The 20,887-nt window shown below is 38.0% G+C and overlaps 1 protein-coding gene across 6 annotated transcripts in view; it reads left to right on the top strand.

Moving 5' to 3' along the window:
• KIF13A (kinesin family member 13A) overlaps positions 1-20,887 on the top strand; it is a 107,642-nt gene that overhangs the window by 78,193 nt on the left and 8,562 nt on the right. For 2 of the 6 annotated variants that reach the window (XM_032692301.1, XM_032692316.1), the window contains 21 exons: positions 3,288-3,450; positions 4,088-4,228; positions 5,901-6,050; positions 6,565-6,729; positions 7,295-7,468; positions 7,999-8,150; positions 8,265-8,397; positions 8,488-8,634; positions 9,597-9,635; positions 10,949-11,048; positions 11,143-11,269; positions 12,324-12,379; positions 13,415-13,539; positions 14,531-14,707; positions 15,103-15,195; positions 16,032-16,184; positions 16,578-16,655; positions 17,186-17,233; positions 17,676-17,787; positions 18,729-18,880; positions 19,454-19,558. In XM_032692301.1, the coding sequence (XP_032548192.1) occupies positions 3,288-3,450; positions 4,088-4,228; positions 5,901-6,050; positions 6,565-6,729; positions 7,295-7,468; positions 7,999-8,150; positions 8,265-8,397; positions 8,488-8,634; positions 9,597-9,635; positions 10,949-11,048; positions 11,143-11,269; positions 12,324-12,379; positions 13,415-13,539; positions 14,531-14,707; positions 15,103-15,195; positions 16,032-16,184; positions 16,578-16,655; positions 17,186-17,233; positions 17,676-17,787; positions 18,729-18,880; positions 19,454-19,558 (2,590 nt within the window). The remainder of the gene's footprint in view (positions 1-3,287; positions 3,451-4,087; positions 4,229-5,900; positions 6,051-6,564; positions 6,730-7,294; positions 7,469-7,998; positions 8,151-8,264; positions 8,398-8,487; positions 8,635-9,596; positions 9,636-10,948; positions 11,049-11,142; positions 11,270-12,323; positions 12,380-13,414; positions 13,540-14,530; positions 14,708-15,102; positions 15,196-16,031; positions 16,185-16,577; positions 16,656-17,185; positions 17,234-17,675; positions 17,788-18,728; positions 18,881-19,453; positions 19,559-20,887) is intronic. The other 4 variants (XM_032692308.1, XM_032692330.1, XM_032692324.1 and 1 more) reach the window with 3 other exon arrangements.

The following is a 20,887-nucleotide window of genomic DNA, read 5'->3' as shown; positions in this document are numbered from 1 at the left end:
AGCCCTTGCTATTCAGAATTGCTTTGAGCACAGTAAGGCCACCAAGAAATCATTGATAACCCACTTCAGTAGCAGAAATGGGAATGGGGCTTACTGGCAAGGCATCTCTAAAAAGATGCAATTGAAGGGAAAAGGCAGTAGTAAAAAACTTGCCTGACCTTGAGAGTTGAGAAGAAAAAATGGTAATTGGTTAGTTTAAAGTTAACCACCATAACCATGTAATCACATTAAAAAAAAAAAAAAGAGAATCTGGAGTGATATCAAGGCTGGGTATTCTGCCAGTTGTTCTCAGTAGTTGTCAGATGTTTCTTAGGAGGAGCTGTGCTTTGAACAAGCAGTTTTGCCTCTGGATTTCATGGGTGAATGCTTTACTCTATATAACTATTGAACTACTTGAAGCCTGTACTTTTCTACATTGTAAAAATGAGAAGAATGAGTGTTCTTTGGAGCAATCAGTGAGGAGTCTATAACATTTCGGTGGCACTGCCATTGAGTAGGCAGTTTTCTGAATTATCAGTTTCCTGTGCTTCAGAAGATCCTCTTAGGTATACTTTTTATTCCTTTAAAATTCTAGAAGAGGTTTGGGCTTCTGAAAAAAGGGAAAAAAATTGAATCTTCTTAAATAACAAACCAGAAAAAAAATCTTTGAGCGATATCTGCTATAAAAGCATGGTTACATGTTGCTGAGAGGATGTTTACCAGCCAACCGGCCAGAAGGCAAGAAATCCAGGAAAGAATGGGAAGACTGGACGTAAAAAATGTGTGAAACAGCCAAGAGTGTGGATTGCACAGAATTTGATTAGTGCAGTTTTAGCTGCTGCTCAGTTGCTGTTGCAAATGAAGCTGAACTCTACCAGATCAGCCAAGAAAATGAATTTGAGAGGTATCAGATGTAGGCACGTGGTTGTATCTGTCAGATCAGCTGGAACACATTGCACAGAGTCTATTCCAGCTTTCTGCTGACTGTGGAAGGACAGATACCTGGGCTGGTGTTAATTCCTGTTGGCAAAAAGTTAACCCTTTGTGACTTTGAACAAATTTAATTTGTTGGGGCAGTGGTGTACTGGACCAGAGGTTTAGTTCAGCTTATTCTGTATCTGGCATTAGGAGTCCCAGAGTCTTGCAGTGATATCTTGTGACTGTCAGTTGTTTCCCTTGTTTGGCTAAAATGATTGTTTCAGGATTTCATGTCCAATGAGTATTTGCTCAAGTTTTTTCCTTGTTTGGCTTAAATTATTTTTTCAGTATTTCATGTTCAATGAATATTTGTTCCAGTTAATACCTAATGGAGCTTGTCACATGTTTCATGTTGTAAGAATTAAAAAATCCTCTCTGAAACTTTTTTTTTGTAAGTTTCTGGAAGGGTTCTGGCACAGCTGTATACAGAAAAACACAACTGTAATGAGAACTGCCCATAATAATTGGTTGAGTTACTCATAAATTCTCTTTACAGTCTTAAACCATTCCTCTCTCAAGAATCCAGCTAAGATTGGTACGGGAGCCTCCCCAAAAAGCTTGCCAGATCATGATGTCCCAGATCAAGGAAGGGACTGGCTGTAGCAGGATCCAATGGCTCTTACAGCACTTCCAGATCAAAGCTGCCTTCTCTTTCTCAAGTTAGGCAGCACTCTCACAGTGGTTGCAGGTGTAATGCACTCTCATAATTTAGTATTTTCTAGTGAGCAACTCCTGACTCTAGCTTCATTTTCTGGGTGAATCCAAAATTATAGCTGTCTGTGGAATGTGTCACTAGCATGGTCTGGAATTGCTTAACTAGATAGCCTGGATAACAGAAACAAGAGGCAGTGGGAAAGGAATTTTCCATACAACACCGGGAGCAGATATGGAGGAAGTTGACTAAAAATCCAGCTATCCAAGGAAACCCACCACTGTTGCAAACCCGAGCCAGATAGGGCAGAGAGACAAAATTGCATGTTTTAGCATGTTGAAGGCACTAAAATTCAGGGCTGCTTGCTAATGCTGCTGACTTTTTACCACTATGGTATGGTACCAGGGGACCCAGACAGTGCAATTTGAATTAGCCAGGCTGCTTTTTGGGATATTTTGGAGAAAGACAGCCACTCAAGTAGAATTCTGTTAGTGACTGAGAGGCATATTAGCAGTTGTTTGTGGTTTGTACTATAAAGACATGCAAAAGATCTAAGCATATTTGAATAAAGGCAAGTAGGCAAACTTTGCCTGTATTCACAGCAAGGCCCAGAAGTTTACTTGTTCCTACTAGGTTCATCCATAATATAGGGTATTTTGTAGAAATAAAGTGTATGTGCACAACATGTACCATATTTCAGTAGGACTTTACACGGAAAAGCTAAAAAATTCTACAGGGGAGTGCTGGTGACTGAAATATCTGAAATTTGGTTATGAGTTTTATGAAGATGATGAGACACAGTAAGTGCTGTTGAGATTACAAAGAAAGGCAGAATGAATGGGGGCATTTGTTCAGAGAATAATCGTGATACTTCTAAAAGGTAGATTAAAGATGAGAGTCCCAGGTGAGAGTGTATCTTAGTACACAGGTGTATGTATACAGTGTGTGTCAGAGCAGGCTTGCCAGGTGTTACATTAGAATGGATTTGCTCAGACAGGCCTAAAAATCCTTTTTGGAATTTGTCCAGAGACTATTAACTGTGCAGAGTGCACAAGCTTTAACCTGTGCTCATTCATCTGTTACTTAAAAGATACTTTGGGTACATAGGATGTAAGATTTTTTTTATTTGTAATTTTTTAACATGTTCCCTTGAGATGGCTTAAGTGTGTGGAGGGAGGTCTGGGGTCTGTAGCACTGCAAAGCTGCAGTTGTGATGTAAAGCTGTGGCCTGCAGTGATTGCAGGTTCCAACATCATGATCTGAGGAAAAGCAGGTTTTATCAAGATGAAGTCTTACATGTTGGGACTGATAGTTTCTGTGGAACAGGACTCCAGATTAAAGACAAAGACAGCTGCAATTATTGCATTTCTTGAAAATCAGGAATGTCCCTAGGGCTTTAAACAAATCATCACTCTAACAGCTCCCATATTACTGTGTCCTTTTATTTGGGCATCACTGTGCTAGACTTGCCTTGACAGTAATTTGTTTGTTTAATATGTGATCACTGCTTTTCCTTAATAAAATTGTCTGACAGTGTTTCGTGTTCGCTGACACAGTGCTACAAAGCAATTCTTCTTATACCTGTTTCAGAAAAGTCTTTGTTAGCACCTTTATTTGCAGCTTTCCAATAATAGAAATAGGTTTCTGTGTATTTTTCATGTTACCTACTGTACCACAGGGATGAATTGTTTCGACAGAGCCTGGCTAAACTTCGAGAGCAGATAGTAAAGGCAAATACTCTGGTGAGAGAAGCAAACTTCTTAGCAGAAGAAATGAGTAAACTAACAGATTATCAAGTAACACTTCAGATCCCTGCTGAAAACCTCAGTGCCAACAAAAAGGTAATAATAACAAAGAATGTTGAAAAATGTAGCTTTATGGCTAAACTATGTAGACATATATAGCATTCATCTAATTTGAGGTGATAAAGTTACTTTTGTTAGATTATGCATAGCCAAAATAGGGCTACTATCTGACTAATACCTTGAAAGTGAATAATTAAGTAAAAATGGGAACATAGCATTAAGTATGGCTCTTGCTTTTTTCAAGTGTATAATCACTATATGTGCATGCGTCTTGTGAACAGACATTTGTATTCTGTTGCTGCAGAACCTGCATTTTAGTTACATTTGCAAAAATTAATGGGTTTTGTTAGAGTTTCCCGCAATCTTTGTGTCATAAGGGTTTTTACAGTGCTGCTGTAAATGTAATAGCAATTAGGACTATATGCTTGTCATAGAGGATTTGATTGTGTTAATGTTCCTGTGGGAATGGTCACTGTTTGAGAAGGATAAAGAGATCTGGATCCTCAGAGATGTATAGGGCATGCAGTGTCTGAGGACAGAGGTATTATGACTAGCATGAAGAGAGAAGCTGCATGTTCTGTATTTTATTCCATTTTAGGAATGCAATTTGAGTGAAGAGTTAAACTACTTACGTGCACCTTTCCTGCAATGATTGTTTTTTCTTCTCATTTAGAGAGGTGCAATAGTAAGCGAGCCTGCTATTCAAGTGAGAAGAAAAGGAAAAGGTACTCAAGTGTGGACTATTGAGAAACTAGAGAACAAATTAATTGACATGAGAGAACTCTATCAAGAGTGGAAGGAGAAAATTCCTGAGGTATTTTATATATTTTCTGAAATGGATCAAAGATTAAGTTTGTTTTCTTTTAACCCCTTTTAATATGTTGTACAGAGAAAGTGCAATGACTTTGTGTATGAAACATTAGGGAACTGTGTTTTATTTTTAAAAACAAACAAACAAACAAAACTCTAATACAAAACCAACATGACTAATACTAAATATTCAAAATGTCCATGCATAATAAAACACAGCTGTGTCCTATCTCTCTTGTGTTCTCAGATGTAAGCTTGCTGAGGTCAGAAATAATTGTGCTGACGTAGTGACTCGTGATACCACTAAGAGCATATGTTTTCCTGGCATAATATAGGTGCCATGCAGATGACCACCAGCTCTGAATGGAAGCAACAAGCTGCATTAGAAATAAAATTATTAAATAGTAGTCAGTATCAAAGCTAGTAAGGATACACTGCTTATATGCACTCAAGGTGCAGAACATATGATTGGGGTAAAATGTGATTTCGAAATATGAAGTATTCTTTAGTTTCATTTGTATAACCTCCAGCCTTAAAGCAGTGAAGAAATCAATTGAAGATACTTAGTCTGCATCAGTATTTCCATCAAAACTAAAACTGGAGTTTCCTGAGAATTTAAGTAGTACATTAGCCTTGGCAGACAAGCGTGAGACTTGTCAAAAGCTTGCTTGTTTACTGGCAAGAGACATGACATTTGGTGTTCCAGGAGACATCATCTAAGTATCCAGGTAGAAGTGCATAGGAAGGATATCTTACTCTCTTGTGGCTGATAAGGAGCACCTAAATTACTTGTATCAAGAATCGATCTCAAATATGTTTGAACAACTGTTGTGCCTTTGTTACATGCTTTGGACGGGACAGTGGGAATCTCTAAAATCATAACACAGGGGAGGTCAAGCACTTCATCTGTGCCATTGAAGACAACGATGATTTTGCTGCTGACTTTAGTAAGAACTGATAGCACTTCCTTTGAATACATTATGTCTGCCTGAGCCAGGATCATCCTTTCCATGACCTAAGTCATCCATAATGCATGTGTTCTATGTGCTACATAGAAACACGTAGGTCAAATGCATGTGTTGAGGATGAAAGAGGAGAAGGGAAGGAGCTAACAAATCCACTGAGGAGTGCATATTGTGCTAGGAATCTGCATGAATTCTTTGTGGCTCTGTTTGGGGTATGTGCACAGAAAATGCTGCAGGTGTGATGTCAGCTCTATGGGACTAGTAAGAACACTTGTAGGCTTAAGTGGGAATCATCCTGCACCTTCCCTTTTGCCCTTGTAGTGGTCCCCAACAGCCAGACGAGCTTTTCAACGTGAGGATGATTTGTCCTCTCATTTGAAAAGTATAAATGGAGTAGAAAAGTAAGATGAGATATCAACTGTGCTTGCTCACAGTTAAATCTGCTTTGTCTTGACATTGCTAAAAACTGTAGATCATCATATCACTATATCCCTTAGTAAAGAAAGGATCATATAATGTCTTATTTCAGAGATTTAATTTCAGATTTGTAATATGCTTCTAGTTTCTTTCTACTTGTGTAACAGGAAGGAACAGAAATGATTGGTAGTGACATCATTTTTGTGCCATGATCTTGTAATGCTATGAGGTTATTTGATTTTCTGTTCCCACGCTGATGATTTTATGACATCGCTTTTATTATCTCTGAAACAGATAAGGAAGCTGATTGGCAAGAGAGGTGATCCCTTTTACGAAGCGCAGGAGAACCACAACCTGATTGGCGTCGCCAACGTGTTCCTGGAGTGCCTTTTCTATGATGTGAAGCTGCAGTATGCTGTGCCCATCATCAGCCAGCAGGGCGAGGTAGAGCTGGGCTGGGCACACCGGGGAACTCCTGTCTGGGATCACAGGGCCCTTTGTGCTGGGAGGCTTCATGTACACTGATGCTTTAACAAGCAAATGGTGCTTGCTGTCTTGTTTCCCAGTGAATGTGTTTCAAATCACCACATATGTTTTTCCTGTAATTCTTTACAATTGCCCAGCTGCTAAAATAGTAGAATAAAATTCCTAGTATAAATGCAGGTAACTGAGAAAAACCCAGTATGCTGAAGTTCTGAAGTACAGTCCTTACACTGTTACAGTTACCATTTCTGAGGCAGTCCTTACAGTTACCATTTCTGCTGTGTGTGCATTGAAAATTTTTTATTATTTTTTTTTATCATTACTTTCTCCTCTTTCTTAACATTGTTGCTTTTTGTTTGGTAGTCAAAAGCTGTTCAGTGCTGTTTCTGCACACTTCCTAGAGTTAGACATTAAAATGGTAGATATCTAAGTCCCTTGTGCACAGGTTCTTGCTATTTGTCTGGCTTGCCTTTAGGTTGCAGGACGGTTGCACGTTGAAGTAATGCGAGTCACTGGGTCTGTCCCAGAACGTGTAGTAGAAGGAGATGACTCGTCTGAGAACTCCAGCGAGAGCGGGAGCCTGGAAGTCATGGATAACAACGGAGAAATTATTCACAGAGCAAAAAAGCTCTCCTGCAGGGTAAGTGAGAACATGATGAAGTTAAGTTTCAGGCCTCTGTAACTATGTAGTCAGTCTGAGAGTTACCAAGCTATGTAGACTATTGCTTCCTGAAAATTCTCTGAAAAGATGTCTCTTGTTCCAGTTCAGTGTAGGTCAGTCTTTGTTTGACAGTGGCTGATTTAATGTCCGTTAGTTTGTAGTATATGCAGGCCTACAAATACCGAACTTACAAGGACTGTCCTTGGCAGACACAGAGGGAGAAACAGTTTTTCCCTGTAACTGTCTCCTGTGGTTTGTTTGATCATGTAATGTAGTATCTATGGGTGGCGTATGGATTTCATTTCTTCTGTGATAAAGCATTTCTCTCCACTCGAGCTTATCAGCTTCCTCAAAGAAAACATGTACATGGGTTAGATGCATGTAACTGCTTTCCTTGCATCTACATTTCTGTAAATGCAAAATAAGAATTCCTAAATGAGGAAATCCTTACTGTCCTTAAAAATTTTTCTTGGCTGTTGATCGTCAATTTGCAATTGAAGAAGAAACAATCAAATTTATGACAACATCTGTTTTGTCTCCTCAGGTAAAAATAAAAGAAGCAACTGGACTGCCACCTAATCTCTCCAACTTTGTGTTTTGTCAATACACATTTTGGGATCAATGTGAGTCAACAGTAGCAGCACCAGTGGTAGATCCAGATGTGCCTTCACCTCAGAGCAAAGATGCTCATTTTACAGTGACTTTCTCTCACTGTAAGGTAAGTTTTTTTTATTATGAAACAGTGTTACCAGGAGGAAGGTATGTTTGATATAAACTGTTTAGAATCTGAGCCATGTTTTGCTGGGGGAAGAAGGAGGGAGTCAAGTCATCTCACCAATGACTTTTGACTATATTTAAGAATGCCTTAATATTTTGCTTCATCGCTTCTTCAAAATGTAACAAAGGGGAAAAAGTCTTTTAATTAATGATCTTTTAAATTCAGATATCATCTTTAATGCATGGAGGAAGCTGTAGTTTATATAATGACATCTGATTAAATACTTGTTTGGTAAGCTCAGTAAGCTGTGACATCATTTTAATGGAAATTTTCAAAGCAAGAAATGCATAAGCAGGAACTGCTGACATGATGATGTTTTACAACTTTCTTGTCCAGAGTCAAGCTTTATGATGCAAACTGTATTGTCTTACCATGCAGGTAGCTCGTTGTTTGGCATGTCCTTAGAAACTAGTTGAGGAGATACAAATACATAATTTGATTGAATGTGGTTTGTGTTTCCTTACTGCCAGGACTATGTGGTGAATGTCACAGAGGAGTTCTTGGAGTTCATTTCAGAAGGAGCTCTTGCTATTGAGGTGTGGGGTCACAGATGTACTGGCAATGGCAGCTCTGTTTGGGAAGTTGATTCTCTTCATGCTAAAACTAGGACACTGAGAGACAGGTACAAATAAATTACAAATGAATGCTTCCATCAACTTTCTAAAAGTTTTCTAATGCTTGTGGTGCACAAAATACTTTGAGGCAACCATTAGTTTTTGTGGGGATGTCTTTTTAGGTGGAGTGAAGTAACTCGAAGAATAGAAATGTGGATTTCCATACAAGAATTGAATGAGATGGGAGAATATACTGCAGTTGAACTCCATCAGGCAAAAGATGTAAACACAGGAGGAATTTTCCAGCTTAGGCAGGTATGTATCTTTTCCTTGTCATCCTGTTTATGCTCAGATTGATTCTTAATTTTATTCTTAGTTTCTTTCTTTTCTCAATTTCCTGTTCAGGGTCATTCTCGCAGAGTTCAGGTGACGGTGAAACCCGTACAGCATTCGGGGACGTTGCCTCTCATGGTAGAAGCAATTCTTTCAGTCTCTGTAGGTGGTGTGACTGCCAGATCAACCAAACTGCAAAGGGGCTTGGACAGCTACCAGGTAAGGCAGTTAATTTCTCAATTTGGTTTGGTCTTGTTGTTCTAGACCAACAAAATTCCAAAAGGGACCTTAGCACACTGGTACATTATTTGCAGTTTTACACGTGTTTGAGGTTAATACATATAACACGAGCATATGGTGCTAAATTTGCTTTTTTTTCTGCTTATAATTCAACATGTAACTGATAAAGTACCGAGTTTGGTGTTCTAATATATATAGGACAGCAGGAATATGGCGATTGTTTTTACCTTTCTGTGTAGAGGTGATTAATACTAGATTCCTAGTGCTATTAGTTTCCCTTCCTTCCAGAAGGGAAAAACAGGAAAAAAAAAAATTACTGGAGTAAATGTCTTGTTGTGAGATACTATTTACCTGTTCAAAAAGCACTGAGTTATTTGATCAGAATCAAAAATAGTTGTCACTGAATGGGAAAGGGCTATTTCACGTAGTAGAAAAGTCCTTAAGCAGCATAAATGATATCAAGCTGCTACTGGACAAATTCATATTGAAAATAAAGCATTATTTTAACAGTGATGGCAAAAAACAAGTGGAATGGGCAACCCAGGGAAGCAAGGTGCCTTTTGTCAGAAGGGTTGCATTCAGTACCACAAGTAATTCTAAACTTAGATACAGATGAAATTGTAAAACTTGCAATCAGTGATTTGCTTGCTCAGTCCTTTTTCTGGCACTGTATTCTGTGGGGTCTTATGTTTTGGTTTGGTTTTTTTTAATGAATATATTCACTAATATTCAAATCACAGCTGAGCTGCTATAGTCTGTAATGAAAAAAAAATCTTTCTACCTGATAATAAGACTTTGGTTATTTGAATGTTGTAATTTTAACATTTTAAAAGTTTGTGGCAGAAATGTTTGTATTCGTGTTCTGGGTTATTTCTGTGAGTTTCTGTTGAGAGAAATGCATGTTCTTTTTGTGTTTTACAAAATTTATTTTCTCCTACCAGAAGGAGGAGGATGATGGTGGTGATATGGATAGTTACCAGGTATTGCTGCTGTTGCTGTCAATCCTGCGGCATGGGGCACAGCTAATGCTAATAGCCAGAAACTTTCAAATGAACAAGCCTAATGGAGCAAGCAAAAGCAGCTTTGAAATACACATCTGCTGTGCATTTAAGAGGCTACCTGGGCTATAAAACACTGCTGTTTCAGTTTACCTTGTGACTTTATACTCTTACAGTGTCCTCTCTTCTGTAGTACTCTGCAGTCAGCTCTCCTAACTGGCTACATGAATTGCTATGGGAATAAAAGCTTAAAAACTTTAATTTAGAATGAAAACAGTTTACAGTGAGTATCACAGGGAAAAGAACAACCACCTGCAGCTGCAGGCATCTTTTCCAACCAAATTATGCAGCTTAGGCTATTTTGTTTGTTTTCTAAAGGAAACATAACCTTTTAAGTTGTGCAGTTTTCTGAAATGCTTGTTGGGAGAGAGAGGGGAGAATGTGAATGGGGGGGTAAATACAGAAGCTTCAGTGAAGCAATTTTTTTTATCTGCACAAAACCTGACCTTGAGCCTGTTTTTCTGTGTGATAAGGCAGTCAGAATTTAGGCAGTATAACAGAAGAGTCATTTTAAAAGGTGACAAAGAGCAGAAGAGGAAATGCCTAAAAAAGTAAAATACACTTCAGACTTCTTCATAGAAGACCTATTTCTGATAGGCAGTCTTACAGAAGTAGAACCAGTTAGGTGAGAATGCTGACATCCCTTAAGATAATGTATTAGGTTTCACAGCAATCTCAAAAATATCATCTAAGGTACTAACTTCTTGCGGGCTGTTTATGCGCTTCCTGGCATATCACAGAGAAGAACAAACTAGATTTTCTGTGATACCACAACGCATGATTGCATGATGGGTTTTGTTTGCATGAGAAATCTTTTAATTGCACTGATGGCAGCTGCTAGCAATGGAATTTTGTGCAGATTTGAGGGAGCACTGACCTGTCTAATCTTCAGGAGAATTTCTGATCAACTGATGATACCTGATTTTCTTATTCCATATGCTGTTCAAAAGTTTGATTGCCACTTCTGTGAGTAATTAGCCTATGGTGTATAATCTGTTCAGCAGCAGAGGCAGTCACATTTTCTTTTCCTCCTATTGGAATTTTAGACTTGAAAGCAAATAAACTTCCATTCATGGGTGATGAGGTACTTAATCAGCGTGCATGTCATTTGGGGAAAAAAGTTTTCTGCATCGTGCAAGCCATTTAATATAAATTCTAATTAAATTACCACAAAATCCACTGCCTTTATTCTTAACCACATAGTCTAATGACTTTCTTATCTCTTTCCATGTTAGGAAGAAGATTTAAACTGTGTGCGAGAAAGGTGGTCTGATGCATTAATAAAACGCAGAGAATACTTAGATGAGCAGATCCAAAAGATCAGCAACAAACAAGGTTTGCACCTTGAAGTCTCTGTCATAAGTACTTTTTTATGCCCTGTACTGCAAAAATTGTGTCTCATGTGTAGTCCTAATATCTTCCACTGTAGAAAAATCTGAGGAAGATATAGAACGAGAAGCCCGGCTGGTCGAGCAGTGGGTAGGGCTGACAGAAGAAAGGAATGCAGTGTTTGTTCCAGCACCAGGCAGTGGAATTCCCGGTGCCCCCGCAAATTGGTATGTTCAGAAAAACCACTGGAGCTGTTAGCTTTTTGTACATAAACATTGCACACTACAAGGTAAAAATCTGAGGATGTTCTAGAGTTTTCTATGTTCTCCTGTAGTACTGTAAACTACACTTACTGGCAGAAGGCTTAGAAGGTCAGGTGCTGGTTTGAATGTGAGAAAGGTTTGTTTAGTTAACATATTGCATAAAGTAGCTATGAAATAGCTTTCAAGGTTTGAAAATCACTTTTGAATATAACATAGTATTTTTCAGCTTTATGCAATTCTGAGAAAATTATTTTGCAGTTTGATTCCTTCCAGAAAAAGAGGAGTTCAAATATTTATGGTAAACCACATGATAATTTCATTGATAGGGGGTGGGGACAGAAGAAACTCTGATTCCAAAGGATGTGTTCTCTCTGATTCATTTGAATTTATATTTTTCTTTTAATTTCACTTAAATCTGTGTTTTAACTAAGATCACAAAAAGTGAGGAATGAAACATGTTAGATTTGGGAAAGTGTGGACGAGAAATACGGCTCTAGTGGAGGGTACACTGATGTCTCTGATAACACCCAATATCTCTTCTTCATTGGGTTAATGATGCAGTTATACTCTTTTTCTCACGTTTTTTCCTCTCATCCACCTGAAGTGTGCTGTGGTCATGTAGCTAAAAGTGTGTTCGTTGATATAAAGACTATGCCTTGCCAATAGTTACATATCCAGTTGCTTGAAAGGTTGCTGACCTTTATGTATGAGATGACTGCAACCAGTTACCTTTGTAAGGAACAGAACAGGCCATTTAAAACTTTTGTCCTCACAGCAACTGACATGTGTTGTGCAGTGTGAATTAATTTTTGGCAAAGCGCTTCATTTAGTTCTGTGTGTAGATTTAGCTCCATGTGTGTAGACAAAATATTTTCTGTGCCACATAGACGTTCAGAGTAGCCATCAAAATGTTGACAGCTTTAGCCATTGGTTACAGTCAATGAATATTGCATGGAGACCCAAATTAGCTTAGGTATGAATTTGCCTTCCTTGTTGCCAGCAGTTTGTTTTGTTTCAGGATTCCACCTGCAGGAATGGAAACACACATACCTGTCCTCTTCCTTGATTTGAATGGTACGTTGTAGCAGCAGATTATGAAACTTGGGGAGGGAAAAGTGGGGGATTAGTTTGGGTCAATAAATTGTTAAATGGAAGAATGAATCTGAAATGTGTAAGAAATCAAACACTGTCTCATATGGCTTGTAAAATGCTTTTTCTTTTGGTCCTGTATGTTGGCATGATTAAGCACAACTGTTTTAAAATAAAGATAAAAATCAGGGAGCACATGAGTACATGAGATAGGCCGTATATACAGAAAATAGCATAAGAAAGCAAGCTTAGTTTGAATCAAACAGTACATAAGAAAATCCTGTAAACATTTTCATGTACAAATTCACGTGTCATCCAAGCACAGATGGAGAATCTCCCAAATGCTTTCAGAGCTCCTTTCACTGAGGTATCTGTAGAGTCTTAAACAGCTGTTTTAATGAAGAGCATGTTTAGGATTATAGTGAGCATTTTGTTTTACATGTGAGGAGACTATTGATACATATTCTTAAAACACAGATACACAGTGTAAGTAACAAGAGACAAGAGGTGGCTCCACATTTAAGGACTGTTTAGGAAGCAAGTCTGTAATTACAAACCTGAACATAAAGCAGAGGAGGATCCACAGGCCTTGTCACGTCCAGCACTGAAGTGGGCTACTAGACATATTTATATAAGCAATGCATTAATACCTGCTTTAGCAGATGCTTTTGGAAAGTGAAATACCCTCTTCCTTCATCTATGCTCATAAGGAATGTTTTTATTTGTTTGGTTTTTTTTCATTATCAGTAGAGATTAGCAGACAAAATATCAAATAGGATATTTAAACAGATTGATGGATCATTGCACAACTTTTGTTCATTTTGCTAAAAGCCTATTCTTGATTTCTTTTGTATGCTGAAATAGCCTTCAAAATTCTGCATAGTAATAAGACTAATTAGGATTAAATGTACTATGAAATATGAGTAGGACTTTATTACAACTTTGTATTACAACTTTGCCTCTATAAATTAATATCCTTGGTATAAAACTATTTCATTCTTTGCACATTTGTTTCATTAGCTGATGACCTCAGTGCCAATGAACAACTTATAGGTCCCCATGCATCAGGAGTTAACTCAATACTACCAAAGGAGCATGGGAGTCCATTCTTTTATCTGCCGATCATAAAACACAGTGATGATGAGGTAAATTGTTAGCAAGCCTCCTTCTTGACAACTGCAGCTTATGTTAACGCTTTCTTCTTATGTTTTTTTATTTATTTTCTACTTCTGTGTATTTAATCATTAGTAGTAGTATGTTTTTGTACCATCTGTATCTAGTGCTGCCTTTATTTTCTGGTCTATTTGGAATTTAGGAGGATATGACTTGTTAGCTCTTCTGCCTTAATTCAGAGAAGATAAGTCTTAGCTCTTCTTGGCAAAAGAATAATTCACCTGTCTGACTCAAAATCCCTTCTTCTGCTTTCCTCATCCCTTCATCATTTCTCTTGTAGGCTCTTATTCAATAGAGAAAACTACTGTGTTTATTGTGCACACCGGGCAAAGTTTAATGCTTACATAAAACTTCTTTCATTTGGGAATTGATTTTCAATTTGTGAATTGTTGGAAATTAATGGTTCAGAATCCATTTTGGAATTTCTTGACTCATTTCTTGCATGTTCTGTGCCTACTCAGGCCATTGCTTAAGAGATTGTTTCCAGAATAAACGGGACACCAAAGCTGGGGAGGAGGCAGCGGGAAGGAAAAAACCATTCTACAGAATGGGAGCATGTTTATTCTGTATGGGCTGTTATAACCTGATCCAACATAGATGGAAGATTTTACATTGAAATAAATAAACTTTTAATACAATAGCAATAGGATTTGAATTGCTTCTTCCAGTCTTCCTTCTGCTTTCCTTTCTGTCTCCAGCTGTGTGAAGACTTCCTTTTGGAGCAAAGTTTGCACAGTGCAGGGATTGTGGTCATGATTGTTTTCCCCAGCATCTTAATACCCCTTTTATGCTTCTTCTGGTAAATTCCTTACTATGAAAAGGAGGTTTCACTCCACTTTATTCAGTGATGCTGATTTTTCTCTCATTAAAGAATCATTTTACTTCATGTTAAATCATTGCAAACTATACCTGTTGTTAGAGTAATTGAATCTTTGATTTCTTTCCTCCACTTACTTTGCATAGGTTTCAGCCACTGCTGCCTGGGACTCTTCTGTCCATGATTCAGTGCACCTGAATAGGGTAACTCCTCAAAATGAGAGAATTTACTTAATAGTGAAGACCACTGTGCAGCTCAGTCATCCTGCTGCAATGGAACTGGTATTACGCAAAAGGATTGCAGCCAATATTTATAACAAGCAGGTAATAAGTTTATATTTTTTTATTCCTTATTTTGTTTCATATTCTTAATTTAATTAATGTGGGTTTTTAGCTGCTTAGTTAATTTTTAAAGTTTGGTCTCTCCAATTCCTATGAAAGATAATGAAAACTAGGTTTTTGTAAGTTGCAGTGAAGCTGTGTACTTCTGGTATATTCCTTTGAACTGGCCATTTCACAACTGATTGAACTTAGTAGTGTTTTGTACTGAGCACAGAGCTGTGAAGAGTACTTAAAGTATCATTAATGCTAAAAAGGAACTTAATGAATTATTGTCTTGTCTGCTTTCACAATCAAATTTTTCATTGCGCCTTTTCATTTCTTGGGATGTCATAAATAATAATTATCAAAGCAATAACTGAAAATTAATTTGTTTCTAGAGTTTTACTCAGAGCCTGAAAAGGAGAATATCCTTGAAAAATATATATTATGCCTGTGGAGTGACCTATGAAATAGTATCCAATATACCAAAGGTAAATTATACCATATTTCTCTGGCAAATTCACAGAAAGAAACAGAACTGATCTACTACAGTGGTTGGTACTGATTAGGAAGTAAATGTCCTGCTTTGCTGATATGAGGCAGCTTGCCAGAGTGTATATAGTGAAGTTCAGTGGTGAGATCATGTTTATCTTTAAACAGTTGAAAACTGTGGGGATTTTATTTTCTCTTCTACTGTGTTTAACTTAGTTTTTTTAGTAGAGTTATTTTTGAAATCACATTAGTGTCTACAGGGAGAATAAAGAGAGTACTCAGAGGAGTGTTCTTGTCAATGAAAACAGAATAGCTGGGAAGCTGAGTTCACAGGAATATAAATTGCTTTTTTATAGAAAAAGCTTGTACAAATCGTAAATGTACTATAAGATTTATTTTAAAGGTAAACAAACTGGATGAATGAAAACATAAATAGTCTTGTCACCATGTAACTGTCACTTTTTTGCAGTAGTACTTAAATTTTAAGCTCCAGAGAAATCACAGCATATTTTAAGATTTGGAAAGGAAATTACATTTCCTTGCCTAGGAAGTTGTCATTAGTTAATCCTGAACATATGTGATTTCAAGTTATATATGCATTATTTCTAGAAGTGCATTTACTACAGTAAATGCACAAAACATCTCCTAAGTGTGATTTCTTCAGTATCATTTACATCTCTATTGAAAACCCCCTGAATCATTGATTATAATTAGGTTTACTGATTATCAATTCAAATTAATTTGTGGATTAAGCTGGTCTAAAAAAGTGAATCAATACATGAAAAGTAATAGGCTTCACTTTTTAAAAACTTTAATAGTGCAACTTGTAATTTAGGCTACAGAAGAAATTGAGGATCGTGAGACCTTAGCGCTGATGGCTGCGAGGAGCGAGAACGAGGGCACATCCGATGGCGAAACGTACATTGAAAAATACACCCGCGGTGTGCTGCAAGTGGAGAACATTTTGAGCCTTGAACGACTAAGGCAGGCAAGGAAAAGACATTTCTTGCACCCTTTGCACTGGATTATGAGAATTCAAGGAGAGATGATTGCTCTTTTAAAAATACTGTGTTGCTTTTCTAGAGAACGTTGGACAGATAAAAGTAAGACTAAGATACTTCTGTGAAATACAAATTTCCGGTAGTGGTGAGTCTAGTAACTATAGCTGGCAATGGTGTAGTACTTGGAACCTGAACAGGCAGAGACCAAAGAATGAATTTCAGATAGAAACTTTGGTGGTTGTGTGTGCAAATTAAGATTTGTAAATGCAAGCCCTGATTGCTGCTGTTAGCCACGCTGAAAAACAGTACCTATCCTGCTTGATCATTTCTCTTGAGGAGACCATGACATTGTTTTTTAGCGTGTTGTTTTCTTTAAACAGGCAGTCACAGTCAAAGAGGCTCTCTCCACCAAAGCGAGAAACATCCGCAGAAGCATCAGCACTCCAAATGTCCACAATGTAAGCACCCTTTATTGTCTGGGAAGTTAACACTAGAGGGAAAGGGAGCTGCTGTTTGTGTGCTGATAATGCTTGCACAATGTGATATAGTAATGACTGTTCTGAGCTAGGAGTAACCAACCTGTGGGAATGTTGCCATGAATTGAAACCCATCTTCACAACTGTCCATCCTGGGAGATAATGAATTTGACAGGGAAGTGGGGGAGATTGGTTGAAACTCTTCTCCTTTTATAAGGATATTTGTTTTGGAAGTAGTTTAGAATGACAACTGCCCTGATTCAGATTACTTTTACCTCCAAGTCCCTTTAACTTTTTTCATAGTGTAAGGGATAGTTTCCATTTTGTGTGCATTTTATGTGTTCTTCTATAACCCACTCAAACAGCAGAAATGTAGCTTTCTTTTTACATAATCTTATCTGAAAAGAGATAGCAGAAAAGTTGTTAGGACTAAATGATCACAGTGTTTCCTCAGGGCATTATATTTTATTCATAAAAGGCATTTTGTCATTCTGTCTGTTGATGTTCCATAGGTATCCTGTAGCCGACTGGATCTTTCTGCCTGTGATGAAGATGATAAGGTATGTAAATATGACAACAAACATTCTCAGATTTCCCACTCTCCCATTGAAGCAAGATGTATTTGAGAATAAAAATAAAAAAAAAGAAAACCAGTATTTTTAAAGCAGTGTGTTTACATAATAATTTTAAAAATGCTGCACCAATTAGATATTATTTTGAATTAAACCTTCTTGTCTTTCTCTGCTTTTCATATAAGAACTGTATAAACGGATATTTAAGAAAGTTAAAGTTAGAGCAAAACTCTATATACTTCAGTGAAAAGCTGATTAGCTTTTAAATAACTCATTTGTGTGAGAGAGGAAAATTATTTGAAGTCAGACCATACCTTTGGTTTGTGGGTTTTGTTTGATTTAAAATTAAAAAAAAAAAAGGAGTTTACCTATAATTTTTTGCATGTTTACCTGTATCAGCATGCAGATGTATGTATTTTTGTTTCTTTAGGGTTGGTCTGAAAGTCACCTAGATATATCTGACTGCTGTTCCAGTTATCAAGATGTATCATGCTATGGTACTTTACCCAGGGAGTCACCTCGAAAGAGCAAAGATGGCAGTGGTGAGACTTCACACACGTAGTGGCAATGCTGGTGGATTTTTATTTACTGCATTAAACTGAAAATTAAATTCTCAGTGCTTTTTTCCTACTAAAGGTGTTATCCAGCTTCTTGTTTTAGGAGCTAAACATAATCTGGAAGTAGGGGAGAAAGGGAGAAATGCATAAGATATCCAGGAAAAGGTGTAAAATTGAGGGTAACCAAAAAAAGCAAGAGAAGGGCAGAAGAACAAACTAAATATGAATCAAAACACTAGAACAAAAAAAAGGAAAAAACCCAAACCACACAAAAAAACAAAAAACAGGTGCTGTTATTTTATGAATTTGAAAACGAAGATGCTTCTGTTAAAGTGGGAAGTGTCCTTTTACAGGTTCTTTCCATGATTTGGATATTTGCTGTGCCACCATGTAGGTGTGTCACAGTGCCTTCTTTTCTTTGGGTCACATTGTAACATGCTTTTCTTGATCAGGCGGTGCAGGTAGAGATACTGCTGCAATAAAGTGGGACTGAGAGTTTATTCATTGCTTCCTTGTTTATAATTTCCTTTTTGATCATCCTGGCTGTGCAGGATGGCTGGCTTGGTTACAGGGCAGATTTGCAGCTGGGCAGGTCAGGTGAGGCACAGGAAGCAAAGAGCTTGCCAGTTCCATTTCAAGGACACTTCCCACTATTATGACTGAGACGAAAAGAAATATTGGAGATCAGAATGAGGGGGCAGATACTGCTATTCTCTGCTTTCCTTCCATTTCTAGACTTCTCAGAGGAGCTCGTTTTGCTCTGTGTTATTTCATGCTTAGGCCAGTGGTTGAATACTAAAGTATTGACATTTTTCTACAGCCAGCAACTTGCCAAATGCGTGGCTTAACCTTCAGTTTATTTGAATTATGCTCTGGCAATCAAGATATGAAGAACTGAAATACAGTGGTTTTGCTTTTTTACCTAGGTGTTGTAGCAGAGAATTCCCATGCTTTAATGGCCAGCCCTTTTAAAGCATTTTCTCCTCAGCCACCAAAATTTTTCAAGCCCTTAATGCCAGTGAAAGAGGAACATAAAAGGAAGACCCCACTTGAAAGCCGACCTCTGCTTAGTCAAGAGGTAATCTTTGAAAAGCTATCTGCTTTTTTAAAGGAGAATGAGCGATTTTGTGTACTTGGTAAATCATTTGCATCTGTTGCAACAGAATTTTCTAATTCTCTGGTGAAAATTATTCAGGCCAATCTTTATATGTGGTGGGATTTCACTGTTTGCCTTTTACCTGAAATACTGGATTTGGGGTTTGGGGCGTTTTTTTGGCGGTGTTTTTTGATTTTATTTTTTTTACTTCTTGGTAAGTATTCTCTTTTACAGGATACTTCTAATTTAAAGTAGCAGTAACCTGAATTTTTTTTCTCTCCAGCAAGATGTTGGTGTGTTTTTTTCATAGATAAGACATAATTCCATGAAACATTATTCTAGGGTGGTTACAATTCTGACCTTTATTCCCTAACCTAAAACTCTAGGAGGAGCGCATGAGTTTCTCTGCCTGTTAACTTGAATCTTGATGTATATAGGGTCAGCATGGATGTTTCACTTTCATCACGTCCTAATGCCTTTCTAACTTGGCACGCATTTAGCACCGTGTTCAGAGCTGTGGTTTGTGTGATGTATTGTGTGTCTTAACCTTTGCAGAGCATGCCTCCGCCTCGGGTGCACTGTGCTGTCTGTGTTGTGCCTGTAGGAAGCAGTGCCAGCAGCATGCCTGTAGACAGCAATAGCATACGTGAGGAAAAGATTGTAAGTTCTGTACCAGTTTCTGTTTCGAGGCCTGATGGTGGGCTTAGGGCTGTTTGGTGGTGGGCTTAAGGCACTTTATGCTACTGCAGCAGGAAAAAATAGTTGTAACCTGGATTTAACCCCTTGTCACTGATAGTAGGTAATGGGTATAACAGCTGCTTGCCTGGCTTGCAAATGCAATCTGTCGTTGGAACTAACTCAGCTGGGTTCCTGTGTTTTGGTTTTGTCTTGTTTTGGGTTTTAATATTTATATGTGATTTGTCTTGGGGAGTGTGGGGGGAGAGGGGAGGCTTTAGTTTTTACAGGTAACAGATGATCCAAGTAAAGGACGGTTTAGTGAACCATGCTGTTGTCACTCTAATATACCTTGTATGTTACCTAGATTTTGTGACTATACCCCAGAGTAAATGGAATGACCCCATTTGGTGTAAGTAACCCTGCATTCAGGTGTGGGTACACTATAAAAAGCTTATAATTGCCTGATGTGGAAGTAATATGACTAAAATAAGATTGCCGCTCTTCATTAACCTGCAGCCTGTCTTCATCATAATTCAGGTGGAATTGAGGTGGAGGGCTTTTATTTTAATCTACACCTGACAAATCCTTTTCTCACTGCTGCTTCAACAAAAGATGTATCGTCATCTCTGCTGTATGATGGTTTCGGTTTTGGGGCTGTGGAATATGGCTGGAAATACTTGCTTTAATCAGAGCTTTAGATTTAAAATTCAGAACCTTCAAATTATTTTCTCTAAGTATTACTGGCCTCTTTTCCACAAAGTGATAATGAGGGATTCTTCTTATTCAACAGTTATTTTCATTCCTACCATATAGCCAAGCCAGTAAAAAACCTGCTCTGGATTTCTAATGGTATTTGTTAGGTTGTTAGACTAAAGAGTCGCTTCCATCAGCGCTGCCTCCGTACAATCCTTAACATCCACTGGTCAGATTTTGTGACCAATACATCTGTACTAGAGCAAGCAGCTGTCACAAGTATTGAGGCCATGTTACTGAGAACGCAGCTGCGATGGGCAGGGCACGTCTCAAGGATGAAGGACCACCGCCTCCCTAAGATCCTGCTCTATGGTGAACTTGCCACTGGCTGTCGCATGAGAGGAGCCCCGAAGAAAAGATTCAAGGACTCCCTGAAACAACATCTCAGCCTTGGCCATATTGATCACCATAACTGGTCTACTCTGGCCTCCAATCGGGAGGCCTGGAGACACATCATCTACAACGCAGCTGTCTCCTTTGAGAACACACGCAGGATCACTCTCGAGGAAAAAAGGCAACGCAGAAAGAACCGTGTCTTGCAAAATACACCATCTAAGG

Source organism: Chiroxiphia lanceolata, chromosome 1, assembly GCF_009829145.1.
Source record: "Chiroxiphia lanceolata isolate bChiLan1 chromosome 1, bChiLan1.pri, whole genome shotgun sequence".
NCBI classification, from domain to species: domain Eukaryota; kingdom Metazoa; phylum Chordata; class Aves; order Passeriformes; family Pipridae; genus Chiroxiphia; species Chiroxiphia lanceolata.
This window is presented reverse-complemented; position numbering and strand designations above follow the sequence as displayed.